General features: G+C 42.4%; 1 protein-coding gene across 7 annotated transcripts in view; it reads left to right on the forward strand.

Annotated features, from left to right (window-relative positions):
• The window catches only part of nfic (nuclear factor I/C), a 120,643-nt gene that overhangs the window by 22,987 nt on the left and 73,227 nt on the right, over nt 1–24,429 (forward strand). For all 7 annotated transcript variants that reach the window (XM_024003929.2, XM_070447568.1, XM_070447569.1 and 4 more), the window contains exon 2: nt 8,755–9,286. In XM_024003929.2, the coding sequence (XP_023859697.1) occupies nt 8,755–9,286 (532 nt within the window). The remainder of the gene's footprint in view (nt 1–8,754; nt 9,287–24,429) is intronic.

The raw sequence follows: 24,429 nt of genomic DNA on the forward strand, positions 1-24,429 counted from the left end.
TTCCTCTTGGTTGCACTGCTTCCAGCCCCAGGTTGAGATTTGGAGGGCTGGTCTTATGTTAGATCTTTTATCCAATCATATTCAGCCATCATGTGTTGCCAGGGGTCTAAAATCTGCTCTCAGGCCTTCAGAATCAACAGTGCGGGCGCTTGTAGCTTAAAGTGAATGGAAATTAAAATTTTGTGTCAACCAATCAGCTTTAGAGTTGGCTATTGTAGCCTGCTGGCTGGCTCCAGTGTTACACAGGAGCCAGCTAGCAGGCCTAGGGCGTCCACGTCTTTTGATTGGATTACCAATATTGAGAGGCAGGTCCTATGGGCAGGTCTATGCAGATCTAGGAAACTCTACTAGCTGTTTTTTGAACCCACAATGGCGGAAGGAGGAGAAGATATCGATTTCGTCGAGGATATAATTATAACGCCATTCTCAAGACGAACTTTTCAAGAAAGTTAGACATTGTAAGGAGAGGTCGCCCGACGCCACAAAGCCTGTCACAGGCGGGAAAGGGGTTCGTTCGCTCGCCACTTTCAAAGTTTCAACTACGAGCGCTGTCAATGGCTCAAGGCTCCGAGAAGCACTGCAAACTGTACTGCTGGGAATACCTATTATTTGCAAGTGATCGATTTGGTGTTTGGAGCACACTGGCTTTGCAAACTTGAGTTGTCTGTTAAACACTTTTTACCCAAAAATTTCAATTTGTCAATTTCAAGGTGACGCAACGCCTGGTTATACTGCGTTTCTGTCTAAATGTATATGGTCTAGAGCCATGGCATAATTGATGATAATAAGAGGTGGATTAATTCGGGTGGGACTGTGTAGTACCTCACTGAAGGCCTAGGCCCCAGGCCCACGGCACGCCACTGTTGGACAGGCCTTTTTGGTACTAGCAGAGAGCATTTTTCAGATTGTTGGCAACAGGCTATTTTAGTATTCTACTACCATTCGCATTGAAACGAGAGAGAGAAAAGGGGAGGGAGGGGCAGAGAGAGAGATTTTGTTCAATTTTAATCCAGAGCCTCTGGCGATTGGTGCAGTTACAGTGCAGGATGGTGTGGGGAGGGAGGGATTATTGTCATGAAAGCTTAGAAAGGCATAAATTCAGAGTTTAATAACTTCTCCATGGCACTTGCCTGGATAAAGAGAATATGAAGAAAAAAAATCTCTTCAGTTTAAGTTGATGTCATAATATCGTACCTACAATATTCACAATGCAAAATAGAATAAAGCTATACCAACCTTCCTGATGGCAGAGTTGGTAGATTCTGTAGAAGTCATTTGGAAGCTCCACCACTTAGATTTATTTTGTTAACTGTAAGAATACTTTTTCTCCTCTCTGTGTATGCTTGGGTCGGGACACGTGCATCTGACCACAACTCCACCATTCTCTCATCCGCTAGAAAGACCAAACCCCTCCCAATTCCTCTCTCCTTKAAAAAAGATTGGCAAATAAATTACATTTTCTGTTTAAGACAAAATAAAAAATGGTATCCGAGCAACGAGCAGGAATAAAAGCACATCTCCCTGGGCTCTGCAATAACAAAATTATTCAATTACTGCATAAATACAGCTGTTAAGGCCATGCCTTTCCTCTGTGTCTTTCCTCTCTGTGTGCAGGGCCCTAGACTAAAGTTATTTCTGGCCACTCTGACTCCAGTAGCCACCAGTATATCCCTTTAAAAAAAACATGTAAAATGTTCATCTTCACATCGGGCTGGGCGATATGGCCTAAAACTCATATCTCCATTTTTTTCGAACTTATGGGCGATTCACAATATATATCTAGATTTAAAAAATAATGTTTTCTCTAAATAAACGTTGTACAATTAAAGGTCAAATACACTGGATTTAAAATAGTCAGCAATAATATAATGAATTTAGAGCTYGTGTAATTATACCTAGGCTGAATTTATGCCTTCCACCATCCCAACCGTGAAGCACGGGGGTGGCGGCATCATGTTGTGGGGGTGCTTTGCTGCAGGAGGGTCTGGTGCACTTTGCAAAATAGATGGCATCATGAGGCCGGAAAATTATGCAACATCTCAAGACATCAGTCAGGAAGTTAAAGCTTGTTCGCAAATGGGTCTTCCAAATGAACAATGACCCCAAGCATACTTCCAAAGTCGTGGCAAAATGGCTTAAGGACAACAAAGTCAAGGTATTGGAGTGGCCATCACAAAGCCCTGACCTCAATCCCGTAGAAAATTTGTGGGTAGAACTGAACAAGCGTGTGTGAGCAAGGAGGCCTACAAACCTGACTCAGTTACACCAGCTCTGTCAGGAGGAATGGGCCAAAATTCACCCAACTTATTGTGGGAAGCTTGTGGAAGGCTACCTGAAATGTTTGACCCAAGTTAAACAATTTAAAGGCAATGCTACCAAATACTAATTGAGTGTATGTAAACTTCTGACCCACTGGGAATGTGATGAAAGAAATAAAAGCTGAAATAAATCATTMTCTCTACTATTATTCTGAAATTTCACATTCTTAAAATAAAGTGGTGATCCTAGCTGACCTAACACAGGGAATTTTTACTTGGATTAAATGTCAGGAATTGTGAAAAACTGAGTTTAAATGTATTTGGCTAAAGTGTATGTAAACTTCCGACTTCAACTGTAAGTATTCAGACCCTTTGCCATGAGACTCGAAATTGAGCTCCGGTGCATCCTGTTTCCATTGATCATCCTTGAGATGTTTCTACAACTTGATTGGAGTCCACCTGTGGTAAATTCAATTGATTGGACATGATTTGGAAAGGCACACACCTGTCTATATAAGGTCCCACAGTTGACAGTGCATGTGAGAGCAAGAACCAAGGCATAAGGTTGAAAGAATTGTCCGTAGAGCTCCGAGACAGGATTGTGTCGAGGCACAGATCTGGGGATGGGTACCAAAACATTTCTGCAGCATTGAAGGTCCCCAAGAACACAGTGGCCTCCATCATTCTTAAATGGAAGAAGTTTGTAACCACCAAGACTCTTCCTAGAGCTGGCCGCATGGCCAAACTGAGCAATCGGGGGAGAAGGGSCTTGGTCAGGGAGGTGACCAAGAACCCGATGGTCACTCTGGCAGAGCTCCAGCGTTCTTCTGTGGAGGTGGTAGAACCTTCCAGAAGGACAACCATCTCTGCAACACTCCAACAATCAGGCTTTTATGGTAGTGGCCAGACGGATGCCACTCCTCAGTAAAAGGCACAGGCTGACAGGCTGCTTGGAGTTTGCCAAAAGGCACCTAAAGAACTCTCAGACCATGAGACACAAGATTCTCTGGTCTGATGAAACCAAGATTGAACTCTTTGGCCTGAGTGCCAAGCGTCATGTCTTGAGAAAACCTGGCAGCATCCCTACGGTAAAGCATGGTGGTGGGAGCATCATGCTGTGGGTATGTTTTTCAGCGGCAGGGACTGGGAGACTAGTCAGGATCAAGCAAAGATAAATAGAGCAAAGTACAGAGAGATCCTTGATGAAAATCTGCTCCAGAGCGCTCAGGACCTCAGACTGGGGTGAAGGTTCACCTTCAAACAGGACAATGACCCTAAGCACACAGCCAAGACAATGCAGGAGTGGCTTCGGGACAAGTCTCTGAATATCCTAGAGTGGCCCAGCCAGAGCCTGGATTTGAACCCGATCTAACATCTCTGKAGAGACMTGAAAATAGCTGYGCAGCGACGCTCCCCATCCAACCTGACAGAGCTTGAGAGGATCTGCAGAGARGAATGGGAGAAACTCCCCAAATAAAGTTGTCAAGCTTGTAGCGTCATACCTAAGAAGACTYGAGGATTATTCGCTGCCAAAGGTATTTCAACAATGTACTGAGTAAAGGGTCTGAATACTTATGTGAATGTGATATTTTTTTTAATGTACTTTTGCAAACATTTCAAAAAATCTGTTTTTGCTTTGTCATTACAATGTATTGTGATGTATTGTGTATAGATTGATGAGGGGGAAAAAACGATTTAATCAATTTTAGAAGAAGGCTGTAACGTAACAAAATGCGGAAAAAGTCAAAGGGTCTGAATAATTTCAGAATGCACTGTATGTGTATATATATGTGTGTATTTATGGTTATGTATGTATAGATTTTTTCTGCTCCAGGGATATAATTATTGTTTGGATAACCTTATTTACTATTATTATAGATTTTTATCAAATAATGTTTCACTCTTTATGCAATGCGAACTGCAGAGAACACCAGAAGAAGAAYGATCAATTAATTATCACAGTTAATTATTGTAATATTTTGTTGATGTGTCAATTAATCCCATAAGGGATGGGTTGCCAAGTGGCGATTTGACACAAAAATAAAATGTAATTCATTCATACAGAATAATACTCTGAAACCAGGTTGAATTGTCRTACCCCATCCTAACTCCAAATATTAGCTTGTTTTCTCCAATGTTTGTAAACAAAGCGTAAACAGCAACTGTATATCCTAAAAACATGGTTAAAACTATAATTTTGATATCGTGGTTAGTCAGTCCTTGCATCCATAGCATAGTCTATGGATTTGATAGTGGTTGAGTGCTGGCAACAATTTAATTATGTTTTTTGTGGTTGCATTTCTCAAGCCCCATCCCTCAGCTTTTTACTGAAACTGTGGCGGGGAGGTCACTTTGTTGATGTTTTAATCAAGGATTGCTGCTTTAAACACCTTTTTAAAAGAGTAATAGTGTTATAATATGGTGCGATCCTCTAGTGAGTGAGTTACTTTTGCGCCATTAATATCAAGCAAGCTTCAGAAGTCGAGAACAAAATTCTCATTATTGCAAACAAAAATGATGATATTGAAAGCAAAACATAAACCCAAAAGTATTGATTGGAAAACGAAATATTACAAGGAAATCATTTCAAAATGCGAGAAGAAATTAATTGTAAATGGATGCCAAAAAATTGTTTTCAGTGAAATAAATATTATGTTACGCTGGCCTTTGTTTTGGATGCCTTTTTTTGCAGTTGCAAGTTTTGGCAGGTTCATTCCAGCAACATATCACCCTGCATCCCACTGCTGGATTGCCTATGAAGCTAAGCAGGGTTGGTCCTGGTCTGTCCCTGGATGGGAGACCAGATGTAGCTGGAAGTGGTAAAAAATAAACATGGGAAAAATAAATGTCACATGAAAAGTTAACATGTGAAACTTCACATGTCTGAAAACCTTGTGTCTGGTTCTTGGGGGGGGGATCATAAAATAAATAGACATTCACGTGGAATTTTTCAGATGTGATTTGTTCACACGTGTCTGAAAACCAAGTGTTTTTTGTTGTAAGGGATACCATTGAGTGGCCAGACTGAGCTAGGTGCACAGAGCAGATCTCTCAGCAGGCCTCTGCGCTGAGCTGCCTTCAGACCCAGGCTCTGATCAGAGATCTGCAGTCTGTTTGCAATAGGGAACTCATTCATCACTTCTGTTTATCAATAACATTCTCATCGTCAGAGCGTAAACAGATCTAAAGTCGAGGCAACCTTTTGATTTTGATTGTAGGAAAATCAGAGCATTCCATTGGAGCAGGTCCAGGCCTAATATGGAAAGGCAAGAGGAGAGCGAGGGCCTGCTTCTCAACTCCTTCCCTCTGCGCAGCTTTTTCATCCTCGTGTTACTGTAGTAAACACGCCTTAAGGCAGCACTTGTTTTGCGGCTAGGTTAATGGGTACATTTCAATGAAGGCGTCTGTTTGGTCTCAGACCTCTATTCACCTGTGTATTGGGGTGGGGTTGGGCTGAAGAGACGCTGGAGCACAGGTGAAAGAGGGACAGGTTTGTGTGGCTAGAGACTACCATTAGGGGCCTGTAAAAGTCTGGTTTGCACAGATGGAGGCTATAGCTAGGGGGTATGTGGATGGAAAGAGCTAAGAAAACATAAGAACATCATAAAAGTGGAGGCAGGGATAAGTGGAAAAGAGCGATCTACCCTAAAGATCAGAAATGCACCCCTTTAACTCCAGTTAACATGTTTGGAGTTCACTCTAAACATCTTGGGAATATTTCAAAAATATGAACTAACCTCAGTGAAATCCTAATTAGTGTTTACTTTTGCCGCAGGAGTGGTTGGTGGAGATTCCAGCTTAATGTGTTTAATGAGAGCAATTCTACATGGGCCAGGGAGGAGAACATCCATGGTTAGGAGTCTTGTATGTCTGGGCTAGACTGTTAAATAAGCCTCCAATTGAGAAGTATAGCACACATTGAAAATGGATTTGGCCTTGGCCTCAAACTGTTACAATATCTTCAGGCTTTTCCCTGTAAACGTTTTGTGGTGTTATCATTTGGCTAAAACACATGATTTATGAATGCCTGAAATGGAAGCTAACTTCTCTTCATTTTGACAGGAGAGATGCAGCTCTACTTTAAACGTTCAGTTCAAAACCCAAACGTTATGTCGATGTTATATAGATGTACTGAGAGATTGTTGTACCCGTGGCAGTGTTGAATTGCCTTCTCTTTTTGGAAATTCATAAAGCCCTCATCAGATTGTCTGTCTTGTTTCCAGGCCTCTGGTTTCTATCAGGAGAGTTTCTCTTTGTTAGCTTTGGAACGTAACTCTATCACTTCTCCATGATCCCTCTTCCGCCTCTGATTGTAGATGTGTGTATGTGTGCTTTGCATTCAACAAGCCAAGACAAGGGACTCTGAACCCCGGAATTACAGCTGACTGTTTTCTTTGAACCCTGTTCAGATATAAAGTTGACATAAGCGGACATGAAAACACAATTTGCCCTGCTGTTAGTTTAAAATAGAAGGTATAAGTCTGGCTTCCTCTTCTCAGTGGAGTCACTGCTTTCAATATATTGGTTTTTACAACTGTCCCGAAACGGAATACAATGAAGCCAGACTGAATAAACCTTGAATGAAGGATGTCACCACAGATGTTTTAATGCGATTAAACTTTAAAAAAATGTTTTTGTAAAAGCATAAACCTTATCATACAGAATGCCCTCAAGGACATGATGCATATTTTATTTAATACAAACAGTAGTGTTACTTTTCAAGAACAAAGGAAAGAATACATTGGCCATCCCAGATGAAATGAAACATCAGTGTGGGAGGGATGGTTTTTTAAAAAGAGTTATCTGAAACCGATGTCGTCTGCTTGGAGCAGGCAGCCATGGTTGAGACAGCTGGAAGCATTTAAAATGTTGTGCTGCTGAGAGCAGTGCTGCAGACTGTTTATTGCATGAGATCTGCAGAGTGCCACAGTCATGTCCAATTACACTCCCTGGGCCGGCTCCTAGGGCCTGTATTGGCTCTCTGGAGCACCTTCACACTCCACTCTGCTCCAACCTCTGTGTGTGGACACCAAGCAGCCCATAGAGACTCCATTAATCAACATATTAACCCTTTGAGGAAAGAGATTCTAGAATGTTCTATTTGGAATTGTACAGTTTTATGAAAGAGATGATGATCACTGAATAGTTGATATTGTGACATTTGTATTCCACAAAGGGTTAAACCTCTTAGACACCAGGACAAACATACTAAGCCAAAAGGGCAGCAGGGCAAATGGCTTGTACCAATTTGAACACTATACTCGCAATACATCTTTAACTCTGCTTATATGTGCAAGTTTCATTTGATTATATTTGGATGGATGATCTCTTTGCACGCAGTCACTCAAAATTCATTGGCCTCCATGTGCAAAGTACAAACACATACATATGCATGCATTTATAGCCTTTGTGCTCACAAACAACTATGTTCTCACAAACAAATACATTGTTTGGCTCAACCTGCATACGTGCAAACACATACACGCAGGCACCGTGCCTATATTTAATACCATATAGTTTTGCATATTATACAGTACCAGTCAAATGTTTGGACACTTACTCATTCCAGGTTTTTTCTTTATTTTTACTATTTCCTACATTGTAGAATAGTAGTGAAGACATCACAACTATGATATAACATGGAATCATGAGGTAACCAAAAAAGTGTTAAACAAATAAAAATATATTTATAATTTCAACTCTGAACAGTTGATGTTGAGATGTGTCTGTTACTTGAACTCTGTGAAGCATTTATTTGGGCTGCAATCTGAGGCTGGTAACTCTAATGAACTTATCCTCTGCAGCAGAGGTAACTCTGGGTCTTCCTTTCCTGTGGCAGTCCTCATGAGAGCCAGCTTCATCATTGCGCTTGATGGTTTTTGCGACTGCACTTGAAGAAACGTTCAAAGTTCTAGAAAATTTCCGGATTGACTGATCTACTTTGAAGAATCTACAATCTAAAAGAGTTTTTGATTTGTTTAAAACTTTTTTTTGGTTACTACATGATTCCATATGTGTTAGTTAATAGTTTTGATGTCTTCACTATTATTCTACAATGTAGAAAATAGTCCAAATAAAGAAAAACCCTGGAATTACTAGGTGTGGGCAGGCTGGTGTATATGGGCTTTTTGCTCTGTGGAAATATGGAAGTAATTAGAGATACCAAGAGGATATTGCTGAACGGTTGTGTTCTAAACAGCAAAGCAACTGGCTTGTGAGGTTCCCCAAAGGCACGCAGATGTATATTTTGGTTGTTGAAAATCGGACCACAAAGAAGGAAAACAATCAACAAAGCATAATTGAATAAATGATTAGTGTTGGTGGTGGTGTTTCACTGAGCATGGAGACAAAGAACCACTATGGTTAAACTTGTATTTTATTTACGCTCATTTGTTCCATACACACGTACTGTAGATGCTGTTAACGGTTACGGTTCATACAGCATGGTCTTTTCTGGTACAGTAGTACTGACCCCTTCTCTTGTCTCCTTCTCCAGGATGAGTTTCATCCGTTCATCGAGGCCCTACTGCCGCATGTGCGTGCCTTTGCCTACACCTGGTTCAACCTGCAGGCGCGCAAACGCAAGTACTTCAAGAAGCACGAGAAGAGGATGACCAAGGAGGAAGAGCGGGCAGTGAAGGACGAGCTGCTGGGAGAGAAACCCGAGGTCAAGCAGAAGTGGGCATCGCGGCTGCTGGCCAAACTCCGCAAGGACATCCGGCCCGAGTGCCGCGAGGACTTTGTGCTGTCCATCACAGGGAAGAAGCCCCCCTGCTGCGTCCTCTCCAACCCTGACCAGAAGGGCAAGATGAGGAGGATCGACTGCCTGCGTCAGGCCGACAAGGTGTGGAGGCTGGACCTGGTCATGGTCATCCTGTTCAAGGGCATCCCGCTGGAGAGCACGGACGGAGAGCGCCTGGTCAAGGCTGGGCCATGCAACAACCCCATCCTCTGTGTCCAGCCACACCACATCAGCGTCTCGGTCAAGGAGTTGGACCTCTACCTGGCCTACTTCGTACAGGAGAGAGGTACGTGTACTACACTCACAAACACACACACACGCATTCTCCCTCTTTATTGTCTTTATCAGAAGTCAGTCAACTGTTGACCATTTAGAATATATATTTCCTCCCCATACAGTAACGGCAAATAATTACTAGAATTATGACGCCTATGTGTTTTACTAGGAACAGACTATAGGTAGGAAGTATCCTTAAGCGTCAGTGACATAGGAGGAAGTCTACGTAGATGCTGAATCATAGTGAAGACTCAGTGGATGTTCAGCCCTGTCCAGGGGTGGTGTGTAAACGCACACATCCTGCAGCAGCAGACCTAGCACCGTGCTCTGGGACCTTTTAAACATCTGTTTTACTCTGTCACAGCACTGTGCTGTAGAAGTTGGTTTGTGTGACAGTGTAAATAATTTTAAATGAACATGGGTTTCGAACACCAGCCTCGGAGATGTGTTAAAATKTACAGTGTTGAATAAAAAAGGGTGTAGCCTGGTAGTTAGCGGGGAAAGCTGGGCGCCAGCTGATGCACAGGCAGGAGGGCTGTCTCTCAGGGCTGGTGCCAGCAGACATCAGCCAGGACCACTCTGCATATCCACTGCTACATGGCTCATCCTCTGATGGGGCAGCTCCTCCCTGGCCCCTGCCGTGGGTCCCGATCAGCCTGCCAGGCCACCCCACATAACCCACAACCATTAGGATAGACACACAATGGGCCTGTGTGCCCACTATTAGGCGAATAGGCTGTTCTATTAGGCGTCATTAGTGGCAGGGAGGAGCACAGCCTGTCATCAAATAAAAGGATCATAAAAATTGAATAATCTGTGACTGTAAGCCTCTGTTACAATGAAAATATTATGGGAACAATTTGGCGTCCGTATGCAGTTAAAATAATAATTTTGCTGTTTTAAATACTGAACGCTGGGAATCAGCACTGCAGATGAAGTCCTCAGCCCCTTTGTGCGTGAGTTGACCCTAGCAGACAGACAGGGTGTGTGTGTGTCAGGATGATGGAGAGCGAGTGTGAGGGGGGGATGTGTGCGTATATATGTGTGTGTGTGTGGCATGGCCAAAATTGTGGTGTAGATATTTAAAATGCATTTCCTGCAATTCTACACAGTTTGACATTACTTATTATGCTTTTCTTGAGGGGTATTTTGAGAGCTATATGGAGGGGTATTTAGAAAAACAGTATAAGTGGAAGGATAATTGAAAGACCCCCCCCCCAACAACAACAAAAATTACGTGAAAAAAGCTAACTTCCTGCATTTCAACACATTTTGCCATGGTGCACAGGGAACAATTTCCAGTTTTATAATGCATTTCTACACATTTTGCCATGAGGCTGAGAGAAAATGTTGTAGTTTTAAAGTAACTGTCCAGTGAAAATCCCACTTTTAAAAGTTAATATTCTGTTAACTCATACCTAAATAATGTTGTTGACTCATCCTATACTCATATTTGTGGCCAAAGCATAAATTGAAGAAACACCCCCCCACTTCTATCTCAAACAGACCGTTTAAAAAATGCTTGCTATTTCCTCATAGAGGATGATGTCACCTTCCTGAGGAGAATGAGCTGGCCATGCAGTCTACTCGCATTAATATTTTTAATGACCAGTATACACCATTCTGTTGTCGCCGTACGCCTACACCATTCCAACACAGAAAAGCTCATTTTTAACATACTTAATAACAATTTTTTGGAAGGAAAACTATTTCACTCATATTGTAATATATTTAATAGAAATCTGGAAACACTGGACAGTTACTTTAAAGGTTGACTTGGCAAAAACACAAATAACGCCTTTAAACTGTATAGCTGATCAATGTACTGTACCATCATACCAGGTCATTAAAATAAATAATAAATAAATAAAAATTGATGAATAAGATATTTGGCTACAGAAGTCCCATTTCTTACTTCTCTACAGCAGGGATCATCAACTATATTCAGCCGCGGCCCGATGGTCATGACCATACACTTAAACATTAAGAACACCTTCCTAAGACGCTGACCACACCGCCTGCGTTGTGTGCGTGAGCATTGCAAAATAAATGTACACATACTTGTTATTCAATAATTTAATCCAAGCTGCTCGCGCGAGACAACGAGCGTCTGTGTAGCCAGGCACTAAAATAGAACCAGGTTCTATTTTTGACTCTTGATACGCTGCAAGTCCCATCTCCTCATTGGTTTTTAGGAGCATATACCCACGTGGGTGATTGAAAGATGAATTGAGGTCCACACTCCAGTCAAAGTTGGTTGCCAACCGCTATATAAAGTCCACAGAAGAAGAAGAAGAAGACTGAAGGAGGAGAGATTACTAAAAACTAACTAGGTTTCCCCTTTTTTTCTGTGGATGAATTGTTGGAGTAGAGAACATACGATTTTGTGTGAGTCAAAATGGGTAAAAACAAAGATCCAGAAAAAAGGTCCTTGTGCATTTCAGGTAAAATAACAACCCAATGTTTATATCCCAGGACAAATTAGCTAGCAGCAACTAGCTAGCTAAATGTTCATGAATGTTTCATGTGTTTCAAACTGTCCCCAAATGAATATAGCTGGTTCAGAGTTCGTTTTGATATTTCAACCTGATCGTGTCTGGTGTGGTTGGACAAAATCAACATGTGAGAGATGGCGGCACACCCAGACGCATGAGTGTGCCCCATCTAGTCAGCATGTAATATCGAGTTGCACCCCCCCCCCCCTTGCCCTTAGAACAGCCTCAATTCATCAAGGCATGGACTCTACAAGATGTCGAAAGCATTCCACAGGGATACTGGCCCATGTTGACACCAATGCTTCCCACAGTTGTGTCAAGTTGGCTAGATGTCATTTGGGTGGTGAACCATTATTGATACACGGCAAAATGTTGAGCGTGAAAAACCCGGCAGCGTTGCAGTTCTTAACACAAATCAATGCGCCTGGCACCTAATACTATACCCCGTTCAAAGGCACTTCAATCTTGCCCATTCACTCTCTGACCGGGGCACACACAATACATATCTCAATTGTCTCGAGGTTTAAAAATCTTTCTTGAACCTGTCTCCTCAGATTAAAGTGGATTTAAAAAGTGACATCAATAAGGGATCATAGCTCTCACCTGGATTCACCTAGTCAGTCGATGTCATGGAAAGAGCAAATGTTTTGTACACTCAGTTTATATCTATTATGCGTGAAAATATTTTGGAACAGATTTCCAAAATGAACATAAATTTGAGCTGATTTGATGGTGTAATTTTTTTTATATATATATATGTCCAACAATAAAAAAATATATATATTTTTTTTGCTCAGAAGACTTGGGGAGACAAATAAAACCACCCACAGGCCGCCAGTTGGGAAACCGTGCTCTACATCTTTTGTCCTAAAACAAATCCTGTGAAATTAAGTCAACACATACTGGAGGAGTTACTGGCTAACTACACATAGCTAGCTTAGCTAGTGAACTAGCTATGTTTTATCGTGGCGTGCATGACCAGTATGACACAACAAAGGCACACCCTATTTATGTTTGAAAATTGAGAAAGAGGAGGAGTTGGAACGTTTTCGTGCCCAAAGTTGACCGTTAAAGTTAATTCCCTGCAATTCTACACATTTAACCATTGCTTAATGGTTATAAAAAATAATATATATATTTTTGGGGGGGTTTAAAGAAAATATTGGGTGGGACATGTCAATACGTCCCACCCAATATTTTCTTTAAACCCCCCCCAAAAATAGATATATTATTTTTTATAACCATGTCCCACCGTGGCAATTTTGCCAATGGTGTGTGTGCAGTGCGGTGGCCCAGATAGGGTGACTCCGCAACAGTGGAGGCTGCTGAGGGGAGGACAGCTCATAGTAATGGTTGGAACAGAGCAAATGGAATGGCAGCAAACACAAAGAAACAATGTGTTTGATACCATTCCACTATTCCGCTCCAGTCAATACCACGAGCCTGTCCTCCCCAATTAAGGTGCCACCAACCTCCTGTGCTCAGCAATAGCAGCATCCCAGGGCAGGCTGTCTCCACACAGCCCCGATTCACACACAGGCCTCCCACCCCTCCCTCCCTCTGCAGCTACGGATGCTCACATTCATTACCTTCTCATGTCACCACCAGTATCATCATGCAATTGTACATACTGTACTGTACAGTACTCCCATGTACAGCCCAGGCAACCCTGTGGATGTTCCCTGCTATGCACACTGTCCTGGTGTGATTTGTGTGTGTGTGTGTGTGTGTGTTGTGTAGGCTACATTATCAATAATTGCTTTCATTTCCCTGAATACTCTTAGCCAAAATACATTTTGCTAAAGTTTTGGCGCTTGTTAGCTTAGTTTGTTTTCTTCTTAATTATTAATATCTTGGTATTTTTATTTATGATATTTTTCTACATTTTACTCTGAATATGATTGGCCTACTGTATCTGGAAAGCTGAAAGCCTTTCTGTTCTGGTCAATCTGCTGTACTCGTTTAGATTGAATAAACATGGCTGTTCCTGAGGTGAACGGAAAAAGGAAGATGGCAGAGAAAAAGAAAGGGGGGGTGGGAACCTGATAGCCGAGCTAGCACTGGAAATTGTTTCTGTCCTCAGCTGTGTGTTGCGTGTCTCCGCCACTTACCTCTGGCCGGCTGGCCCCTCCCAGTAAATCCTATCACAACCCCCCCCACCCTTAGTTGACCTTCACCCTGAAACGTCTGGGTCACGGTGCTGCTCGGCCTCCCTGTCACCTGACCTGCCTAATAGCCTACAAACCCCTGGCTGTAAACACTCAGATAAGGACCTGCAGCTTTTCACTTTCACTCAGACCAAAGAAAGAGGGAGGGAGGGAGGAAGGAAGGCTAGTGCTGAGAGAGGGAAAGGAAGGAGGCGGGAGAGGGGAGGGAGGTAACCAGTCAGCATTTGTTCTTAAAGGCACAGACCCCCCCTTTCAGTTTCARGGCTATGTTATGCTCTGCTTCCTTCATCAGAACTCTGTCCCCCTCCTCCCTGCTCTCATCTCTGAGTTGGACAGAGTGAGCAGTGTTAAGCCATCAAACAGCAACACCAGCTGGGCTTTGTGTTGGTCCCTTCTCATAGCCTGTGTTTTGGTATCTTAACTAATTGAACAGAGTGCAGTACTCCTAAATGCATTGGATGCGAAGGACAATGCTGGGTTAAAATTTGTTGTTTGAGTTAAGTTTTTATTACAGAACGGAAAAAAATATTACCCAATGCAACTGTGCCAGCTCTTTGAACACGTTCAACTTATATTGTGTCATTCGGGATTTTCCAGAACTCGTGTTCAAATACTTTTTGTTAAACTCAATGTGGCATAAAAGTTGTCATAATAGATGGTACGGTGGTTTAACCAATTTCACAAAACACTCTTGTGAGGAGAGTGTGCCAAAGTTCTAAGTGAGCTCATACTGAGAAGCCGAGCTGAGTCTCTCTTCCTCGACCTGACCGTGAACCCCTCCCATCTGCGGCCTCTTCCATCTGCAGCCACAGCATTGCACAAAACACGTGTATGTACAATACCAGTCAAAAGTTTCTTTATTTTGACTATTTTCTACATTGTAGAATAATAGTGAAGATATCARAACTATGAATTAACACATGGATTCATGTAGTAACCAAAAAATGGTTGAACAAATCAAAATATATTTTCGATTTTCGATTCAAAGTAGCCAACCTTTGCCTTGATGACTGCTTTGCACATTCTTGGCATTCTCTCAACCAGCTGAATGAGGAATGCTTTTCCAACAAACAGTCTTGAAGGAGTTCCCACATATGCTGAGCACTTGTTGGCTGCTTTTCCTTCACTCTGTGGTCCAACTCATCCCAAACCCCAATTGGGTTGAGGTCTGGTGATTTGTGGAAGCCAGGTCATCTGATGCAGCACTCCATCACTATCCTTGGCCAAAAAGCCCTTACACAGCCTGGAGGTGTGTTGGGTCATTGTCCTGTTAAAAAAACAAATGATAGTCCCACTAATTGCACACCAGATGGGATGGTSTATCGCTGCAGAAGGCTGTGGTAGCCATGCTGGTTAAGTGTGCCTTGAATTCTAAATAAATCACTGGCAGTGTCACCAGCAAAGCACCATCACACCTCCTCCTCCATGCTTCGCGGTGGGAACCACCAGAGATCATCCGTTCACCTACTCTGCGTCTCACAAAGACACAGGGGTTGGAACCAAAAATCTTTTAACGAGGCACACCTGTTAATTGAAATGCATTCTAGGTGACTACCTCATGAAGCTGGTTGAGAGAATGCCAAGAGTGTGCAAAACTGTCATCAAGGCAAAGGGTGGCTACTTTGAAGAATCTCAAATATAAAATATATTTAGATTTGTTTAACACTTTTTTTGGTTACTACATGATTCCATATGTGTTATTTCATAGTGTTGATGTCTTCACTATTATTCTACAATGTAGAAAGTAGTAAAAATAAAGACAAACTCTGGATTTAGGTGTGTCCAAACTTTTGACTGGTACTGCATGTGTTTACTGTAACATTGTGCTGTTATCTCACACAGACTAAAACTACTACACTGCAGTGTACAGTACAGTTGTCTCTGTGACTGTTGAACGGCATACCGTAAGTCTGCACATTGCACTGTGGCGGCTGGAGTCTGCTGCTGCAGAGGCTCAGCCTCAGAGATCACGCTCTCCGGCTCAGTCAACAACACGCATGTTCAGTCAACACAGCCACAGAGGAATGTGGTCCGCGGCTCTGGCAACGGAAATTTAGAAGGGGCGGGAGGAGGAGCGAGCCACCTCAGGTCAAGTTCAGCAGTGTTGTTTGCCTCCGATAGGGGGAGGTGTTCTGCTCTCGCCTAATCTCTTTTAAAGGGCCAGCGCCTGGAGTTCTTTAACAGCCAATGAAACAGGCTGTGATAGACACTTGAGCTAATTATATCACCTTGGACGGCTAAAAATGGTACTGTGAGCTCCCCTCCATGTTTTGCATGCCTTTCCCCTCTGGTTATCATATATCACTGCCAGTAGTTTGAAGGTGCTGTAGTATGACTGATATGGAACAACACCAGGCTACATTCATTGGTAGGCCACGTCTTCAACATAGGAATTAATCAATCTGGTGGTGGTGTTAATTACTACTTGATATTTAAACATAGAAGTTTAAAGGTAAACAAGAAATTAGTCCATATTGTCATATGAGTTTGCCTTTTGTTTACTGTAAATAGAGGAATGTATCCTTTGTCTCTACCCCCTCTGGCCCTTAGGGCTCCCATTCCCAGTTGACAGAAATAACGCTTGAGCCTGGACCTGAGCCTGGCCAGGAGTCTCACTTTCAGCCTGCTGGAAAATCCATGGGGCTGACCCCTTTCCCCCTCCCTCCCCGCTCCAGCTTGCGCTTGGCTGCATATGTCAATATGAAATGAAGTAGAGCAGGGAGTTGGTGGCTGTGATTCCACTGTAGTCACCTTCACAACCCTATCTTTCACTATTATCACCAGGCTTCTACACTCACACACACACATAGATACCGCCAGTGTGAGAGAGGAGATGGATAGAAAGGCAAGCAAGAGATAAATATAGGAGGGAGAGAGAGTGAGTGAGAAATACAGTAGATAGCATGAGAGAGAAGGAGAGGGAGGTCACGGGTGAAAGTCAAAGACATTGCAGCACTACGGTAATCAATCTAATAGATCGATAGGCTGGGAGTGTGCTGGCAGAATGCAGATGGGTCGTTCCACGAATAGAGGACATTTTGGGTAGTGTAACTTGATTTTAAAAAAGTAAAAAAATCTACACATTTTAGCATTCTGTCATAGAGCACAAGTTCTCCATAAAAAAAGACTATAGTAAGTGCCAATAAAGTGGCTTTAAAGTAACAGGGTTGAGGTTTTCATCTTAAATCAGGCATTACTCCCCCTTGTGACAGGGGAAATGGAAGCTTGTTGTGTGCAACAGGGAAGGGCAATTGAATGCAAGCTTCACACATATATTTTTTAAATTGTTAAACATTTGTATAGCCTATCGTTCTAGGGGTTTCATAGGTGACGTTTTATGCTCGATGCACTTAGTTTCCCATCACAAAACACCAGACAATGGCCAGAAAAAGAGTAGAACCAGCTCACCTGCTTTTACACTATCATTTGACTAGTATAAGAATATTAAAAAAGGAATAGTTTCACCATATTAAAACAAGAGTTCAGTTCACATAACAGGGTTGACCTTTAAAATGAGGGACAGAAGTAAATTGATCACTAATCACATGACATTGATTATTTTCTTCAGAAATGACTTTGTCAAAGCAAGAACATAACTAGGGCTTTACAATGATGGTGAAAAAAATTGCGATATTTTGGGTTTAAGTGGGTTAAACTCTTCCTAGAAGTCGGGAAAAACATAAGAGGGACATGTCAAAATGCAGATGTTTGGYGCTTTAGCAAGTCTTTATTCATATTTAAAAAATCTGATTTATTTAATGTTCCATGTGGTCTATATTAAAGAGCCACTGAGCATGCCAATATGCATGTGTGTTTTTCAGTTGCTCATTAGAAAAACGAGATTTCAGTCTTGGAGGGGTTTCCTGACTGATTCCGCGTTTGGTTAATGATGTTTGTCGCCCATGCGACACTGTAGACGCCGAAGCCTATTTCACTTCCTCAAAATCCCCAGAATGAATCTAGAAACTCAAGAAATCTATAATAAATGTTGACGTTTTTGCCAAGGATGTTTTAGTTGCGCAATTTTTTACATATAACTAAGTTGTTTGGTGCAATATTTCTCAAGTAAAAAAAATGTGCGACGTGTTGTCTTATGTAAACAAAGTCGGGATGCTGGGCAGGTCTGTCTCACTGTCTACGCTATTGGATAGAAAGCAATCACCGCAGTTGTTTAACCCATGTTAATGGGCAAATGTACATAATCAAATCAAAACCCAACCTTMATTTACCCGTTGTGATGCACGGATGTGCCAAACTCTGTTTTAGACAAGACTGAATTTATGCCCCAAATTATCCTATTTACACTTTGTAGTAAATTCTGCCACTAGAATAACTGTTTTTGACTCATACTGATGCCACATACATTTGAAGTTGGAAGTTTACAAACACCTTAGCCAAATACATTTAAACTCAGTTTTTCACAATTCCTGACATTTAATCCTAGTAAAAATTCCATGTCTTAGGTCAGTTAGGATCACCACTTTATTTTAAGAATGTGAAATGTCAGAATAATAGTAGAGAGAATGATTTATTTCAGCTTTTATTTCTTTCATCACATTCCCAGTGGGTCAGAAGTTTGCATACACTCAATTAGTATTTGGTAGCATTGCCTTTAAATTGTTTAACTTGGGTCAAACAGTTCAGGTAGCCTTCCACAGGCTTCCCACATTAAGTTGGGTGAATTTTGGCCCATTCCTCCTGACAGAGTTGGTGTAACTGAGTCAGGTTTTGTGCCTCCTGAAGCCATTTTGCCACAACTTTGGAAGGATGCTTGGAGTCATTGTCCATTTGGAAGACCCATTTGCGACCAAGCTTTAACTTCCTAACTGATGTCTTGAGATGTTGCTTCAATATATCCACATCATTTTTCTTCCTCATGAAGCCATCTATTTTGTGAAGTGCACCAGTCCCTCCTGTAGCAAAGCACCCCCACAATATGATGCCGCCACCCCCTTGCTTCACGGTTGGGATGGTGTTCTTCGGCTTGCAAGCCTCCCCCTTTTTCCTCCAAACATAACGATGGTCATTATGGCCWAACAGTTCTATTTTTGTTTCATCAGACCGGAGGACATTTCTCCAAAAAGTATGATCTTTGTCCACATGTGCAGTTGCAAAACGTAGTCGGGCTTTTTTTTATGGTGGCTTTGGAGTAGTGGCTTCCTTGCTGAGTGGCCTTTCAGGTTATGTCGATATAGAACTCGTTTTACTGTGGATATAGATACTTTTGTACCTGTTTCCTCCAGCATCTTCACAAGGTCCTTTGCTGTTCTGGGATTGATTTGCACTTTTCGCACCAAAGTACGTTCATCTCTAGGAGACAGAATGCATCTCCTTCCTGAGCGGTATGACGGCTGCGTGTTTCCATGGTGTTTATACTTGTGTACCATTGTTTGTACGGATGAATGTGGTACCTTCAGGAGTTTGGAAATTGCTCCCAAGGATGAATCAGACTTGTGGAGGTCTACAATTTTTTTCCTGAGGTCTTGGCTGATTTCTTTTGATTTTCCCATGATGTCAAGCAAAGAGGCACTGAGTTTGAAGGTAGGCCTTGAAATACAGCCACAGGTACACCTCCAATTGACTCAAATGATGTCAATTAGCCTATCAGAAGCTTCTAAAGCCATGACATAATTTTCTGGAATTTTCCAAGCTGTTTAAAGGCACAGTCAACTTAGTGTATGTAAACTTCTGACCCACTGGAATTGTGATACAGTAAATTATAAGATAAATTATCTATCTGTAAACAATTGTTGGAAAAATGACTTGTGTCATGCACAAAGTAGATGTCCTAACCGACTTGCCAAAACAGGTATTCGAAAGCCATGTTAACAAACAGATTAATTACCATTTTGAATCCCACCGTACCTTCTCCGCTATGCTATCTGGTTTCAGAGCTGGTCATGGGTGCACCTCAGCCACGCTCAAGGTCCTAAACGATATCATTACCGCCATCGATAAGAGACATTACTGTGCAGCCGTATTCATCAACCGGGCAGTGGCTTTCAACTCTGTCAATCACCGCATTCTTATCAGCAGACTAAACAGACTTGGTTTCTCAAATAATTGCCTCGCCTGGTTCACCAACTACTTCTCTGATAGAGTTCAGTGTGTCAAATTGGAGGGCCTGTTGTCCGGACCTCTGGCAGTCTCTATGGGGGTGCCACAGGGTTCAGTTCTCGGGCCACCCGTAGCACGCGCTCCAGCAGGTATATCTCACTAGTCACACCCAAAGCCAATTTCTCCTTTGGTCGCCTTTCCTTCCAGTTCTCTGCTGCAAATGACTAGAACGAACTGCAAAATTCCCTGAAGCTGGAGACACATATCTCCCTCACTAGCTTCAAGCACCAGCTGTCAGAGCAGCTCACAGATCACTACACCTGTACATAGCCCATCTGCAAATAGCCCATCCAACTACCTCATCCCCATACTGTATTTATTTATTTATCTTGCTCTTTTGCACCCCAGTATCTCTACTTGCACATTCATCTTCTGCACATCAATCACTCCAGTGTCTAACTGTTATATTGTAATTACTTCGCCACCATGGCCTATTTATTGCCTTACCTCCCTTATCTTACCTCATTTGCACACACTGTATATAGATTTTCTTCAACTGTATTATTGACTGTATGTTCTGTTTATTCCATGTGTAACTCTGTGTTGTATGTGTTCAACTGCTTTGCTTTATTTTTGGCCAGGTCGCAGTTGTAAATGAGAACTTGTTCTCAACTAGCCTACCTGGTTAAATAAAGGTGAAATAAAATTAATTTAAAAACTATAGTTAACAATAAATTTGTGGAGTGGTTGAAAAACAAGGTTTAATGAATCCAACCTAAGTGTATGTAAACTTACGACTTCAACTGTAGGCTGTTTTCAAATGGATTTGTTGCTTTTTATAGGCAGTCACTCTTTAAAGGGCACTGCATTTAATATAAAACACTTTCAAAATTCAATATTGGTGCAACATTTCTACTTAAAATATCAAAGGGACGCAAAATGTACTCTATTCGTGGAATGACTCAGGCATTGTGCTGAGTCTGGGCTCTGTGTTGGAGAGATGTCAGTGGACATGTGAGAGAACTCAGATAGGCAGGCTGGCCGGGGTGTGAGAGGATACTAATGTGCCTGTTTACTAGGAACACGAAACAACACAGACTGACTCAATAAGAGATATGCCCGTATGCTCTGTCCCACAAGCAAGTTGTTTTGTTGTGCATTGGCTTTTTTTACCTTCATTTTCTAGGTGTTTGTGTTCTCAAAGGAAGTATCATTTTAGCACAGCAAGTGGTCTTGGGCATACATCAATATCTATACATTTGGACTTGGTTATTGGGCCATTTAAAGTAGGCCTAGCGATGACCGGTGATCAATTTCATTTGAACTTAGTCCAAAACAGGAAATAGGTGTATATTTAGATTTTTTTCAATCAAATGTATTTATAAAACCCTTCTTACATCAGCTGATGTCACAAAGTGCTGTACAGAAACCCAGCCTAAAACCCCAAATAGCAAACAATGCAGGTGTAGAAGCACAGTGGCTAGGAAAAACTCCCTAGAAAAGGCCAGCACCTAGGATGAAACCTAGAGAGGAACCAGGTTATGAGGGGTGGTCAGTCCTCTTCTGGCTGTGCCGGGTGGAGATTATAACAGAACATGGCCAAGATGTTCAAATGTTCATAGATGACCAGCAGGGTCAAATAATAATAATCACAGTGGTTGTAGAGGGTGCAACAGGTCAGCACCTCAGGAGTAAATGTCAGTTGGCTTTTCATAGCCGATCATTCAGAGTATCTCTACCGCTCCTGCTCTCTCTAGAGAGTTGAAACAGCAGGTCTGGGACATGTAGCACGTCCGGTGAACAGGTCAGGGTTCCATAGCCACAGGCAGAACAGTTGAAACTGGAGCAGCAGCACGACCAGGTGGACTGGGGACAGCAAGGAGTCATCAGGCCAGGTAGTCCTGAGGCATGGTCCTAGGGCTCAGGTCATCAGAAAGAGAGAAACTTAAACTTAAATTCACACAGGACACTGGATAGACAGGAGAAATACTCCAGATATAACAGACTGACCCTAGCCCCCTGACACACAAACTATTGCAGCATAAATACTGGAGGCTGAGACAGGAGGGGTCGGGAGACACTGTGGCCCCGTCCGACGATACCCCCAGACAGGGCCAAACAGGCAGGATATAACCCCACCCACTTTGCCAAAGCACAGCCCCCACACCACTAGAGGGATAGCTTCAACCACCAACTTACCATCCTGAGACAAGGCCGAGTATAGCCCACGAAGATCTCCCCCACGGCACATCCCAAGGGGGGGCGCTAACCCGGACAGGAAGACCACGTCAGTGACTCAACCCACTCAAGTGATGCACCCCTCCTAGGGATGGCATGGAAGAGCACCAGTAAGCCAGTGACTCACACGGAACCCAAACCGGCTGCACGTGTGCACCATCGTGAGCTATCGTGCATACATTTATTTTGTCCCCCTACACCAAACGCAATCACGACACGCAGGTTAAAATATCAAAACAAACTCTGAACCAATGACATTAATTTGTCGGCAGGTCGAAAAGCATTAAACATGTGTGGCAATTTAGCTAGTTAGCTTGCTGTTGCTAGCTAATTTGTTCTGGAATATGAACATTGAGTTGTTATTTTACCTGAAATGCACATGGTCCTCTACTCCGACAATTAATCCACACATAAAACGGCCAACCGAATTGTTTCTAGTCATCTCTCCTCCTTCCAGGCTTTTTCATCTTTGAACTTATATGGTGATTGGCATCTAAACTTTCATAGTATTACCATGACAACCGGCAAAACATTTCGTCTTTCAATCACACACGTGGGTATAACCAATGAGGAGATGGCACGATCTGCGTCAGAAATAGGAATTACTTCTATTTTAGCCCTTGGGAATGCAGACGCTCGTTGGCGCGCGCGAGCAGTGTGGGAGCAATAATTGTATAACATGGATTTCTACATTTATTTTGTGACGCTCGCGCACGCAACGTGTCCGGTCTGGTCAGCATGTCAGCCCCTGTAATAGGGTTTGAGGCAGAGAATCCCAGGGGAGAGAGGGGAACCGGCCAGGCAGAGACAGCAAGGGCGGTTCGTTGCTCCAGTGCCTTTCCGTTCACCTTCACACTCCTGGGCCAGACTACACTCAATCATAGGACCTACTGAAGGGATGAGTCTTCAATAAAGACTTAAAGGTTGAGACCGAGTCTGTGTCTCTTACATGGATAGGCAGACCATTCCATAAAAATGGAGCTCTATAGGAGAAAGCCCTGCCTCCAGCTGTTTGCTTAGAAATTTTAGGGACAGAAAGGAGGCCTGCGTCTTGTGACCGTAGCTTACGTGTAGGTATGTACGGCAGGACCAAATCGGAAAGATAGGTAGGAGCAAGCCCATGTAATGCTTTGAAGGTTAGCAGTAAAACTTGAAATCAGCCCTAGCCTTAACAGGAAGTCAGTGTAGAGAGGCTAGCGCTGGAGTAATATGATACAATTTTGGGGTTCTAGTCAAGATTCTAGCAGCCGTGTTTAGCGTTAACTGAAGTTTATTTAGTGCTTTATCTGGGTAGCCGGAAAGTAGAGCATTGCAGTAGTCCAACATAGAAGTGACAAAAGCATGGATTCATTTTTCTGCATAATTTTTTGACAAAGTCTCTGATTTTTGCAATGTTACGTAGATGGAAAAAAGCTGTCCTTGAAACTGTCTTGATATGTTCGTCAAAAGCAAGATCAGGGTCCAGAGTAACGCGGAGGTCCTTCACAGTTTTATTTGAGACGACTGTACAAGCATCAAGATTAATGGTCAGATTCAACAGAAGATCTCTTTGTTTCTTGGGACCTAGAACTAGCATCTCTGTTTTGTCCGAGTTTAAAAGTAGAACATTTGCTGCCATCCACTTCCTTATGTCTGAAACACAGGCTTTCAGGGAGGGACATTTTGGAGCTTCACCATGTTTCATCGAAATGTACAGCTGTGTGTCTTCCGCATAGCAGTGAAAGTTAACATTATGTTTCGGAATGACATAACCAAGAGGTAAAATATATAGTGAAAACAATAGTGGTCCTAAAACGGAGCCTTGAGGAACACCGAAATATACAGTTGATTTGTCAGAGGACAAACCATCCACAGAGACAAACTGATATCTTTCCGACAGATAAAATCTTAACCAGGTCAGAACTTGTCCGTGTAGACCAATTTGGGTTTCCAATCTCTCCAAAATAATGTGGTGATCGATGGTATCAAAAGCAACACTAAGCAACACTAAGTATCAATAACAAATTCCACTCACCAAGCTCAATAATAGTTGAAGAGGCTAATGGAATAGAATTATATCTGACATTCTCTAAGTATGACTTTTCAAGCAGAGCACTTTGACACATTGCTTTCCGAGTCCCTGTCTCTGTGCTGTAAGAGTGCTATTTAACACCCCCACCAAACCATTATGAGACCACATCCTCTATGTTGCTGTA

The sequence above is a fragment of the Salvelinus sp. IW2-2015 genome, linkage group LG16 (assembly GCF_002910315.2).
Source record: "Salvelinus sp. IW2-2015 linkage group LG16, ASM291031v2, whole genome shotgun sequence".
NCBI lineage: Eukaryota > Metazoa > Chordata > Actinopteri > Salmoniformes > Salmonidae > Salvelinus > Salvelinus sp. IW2-2015.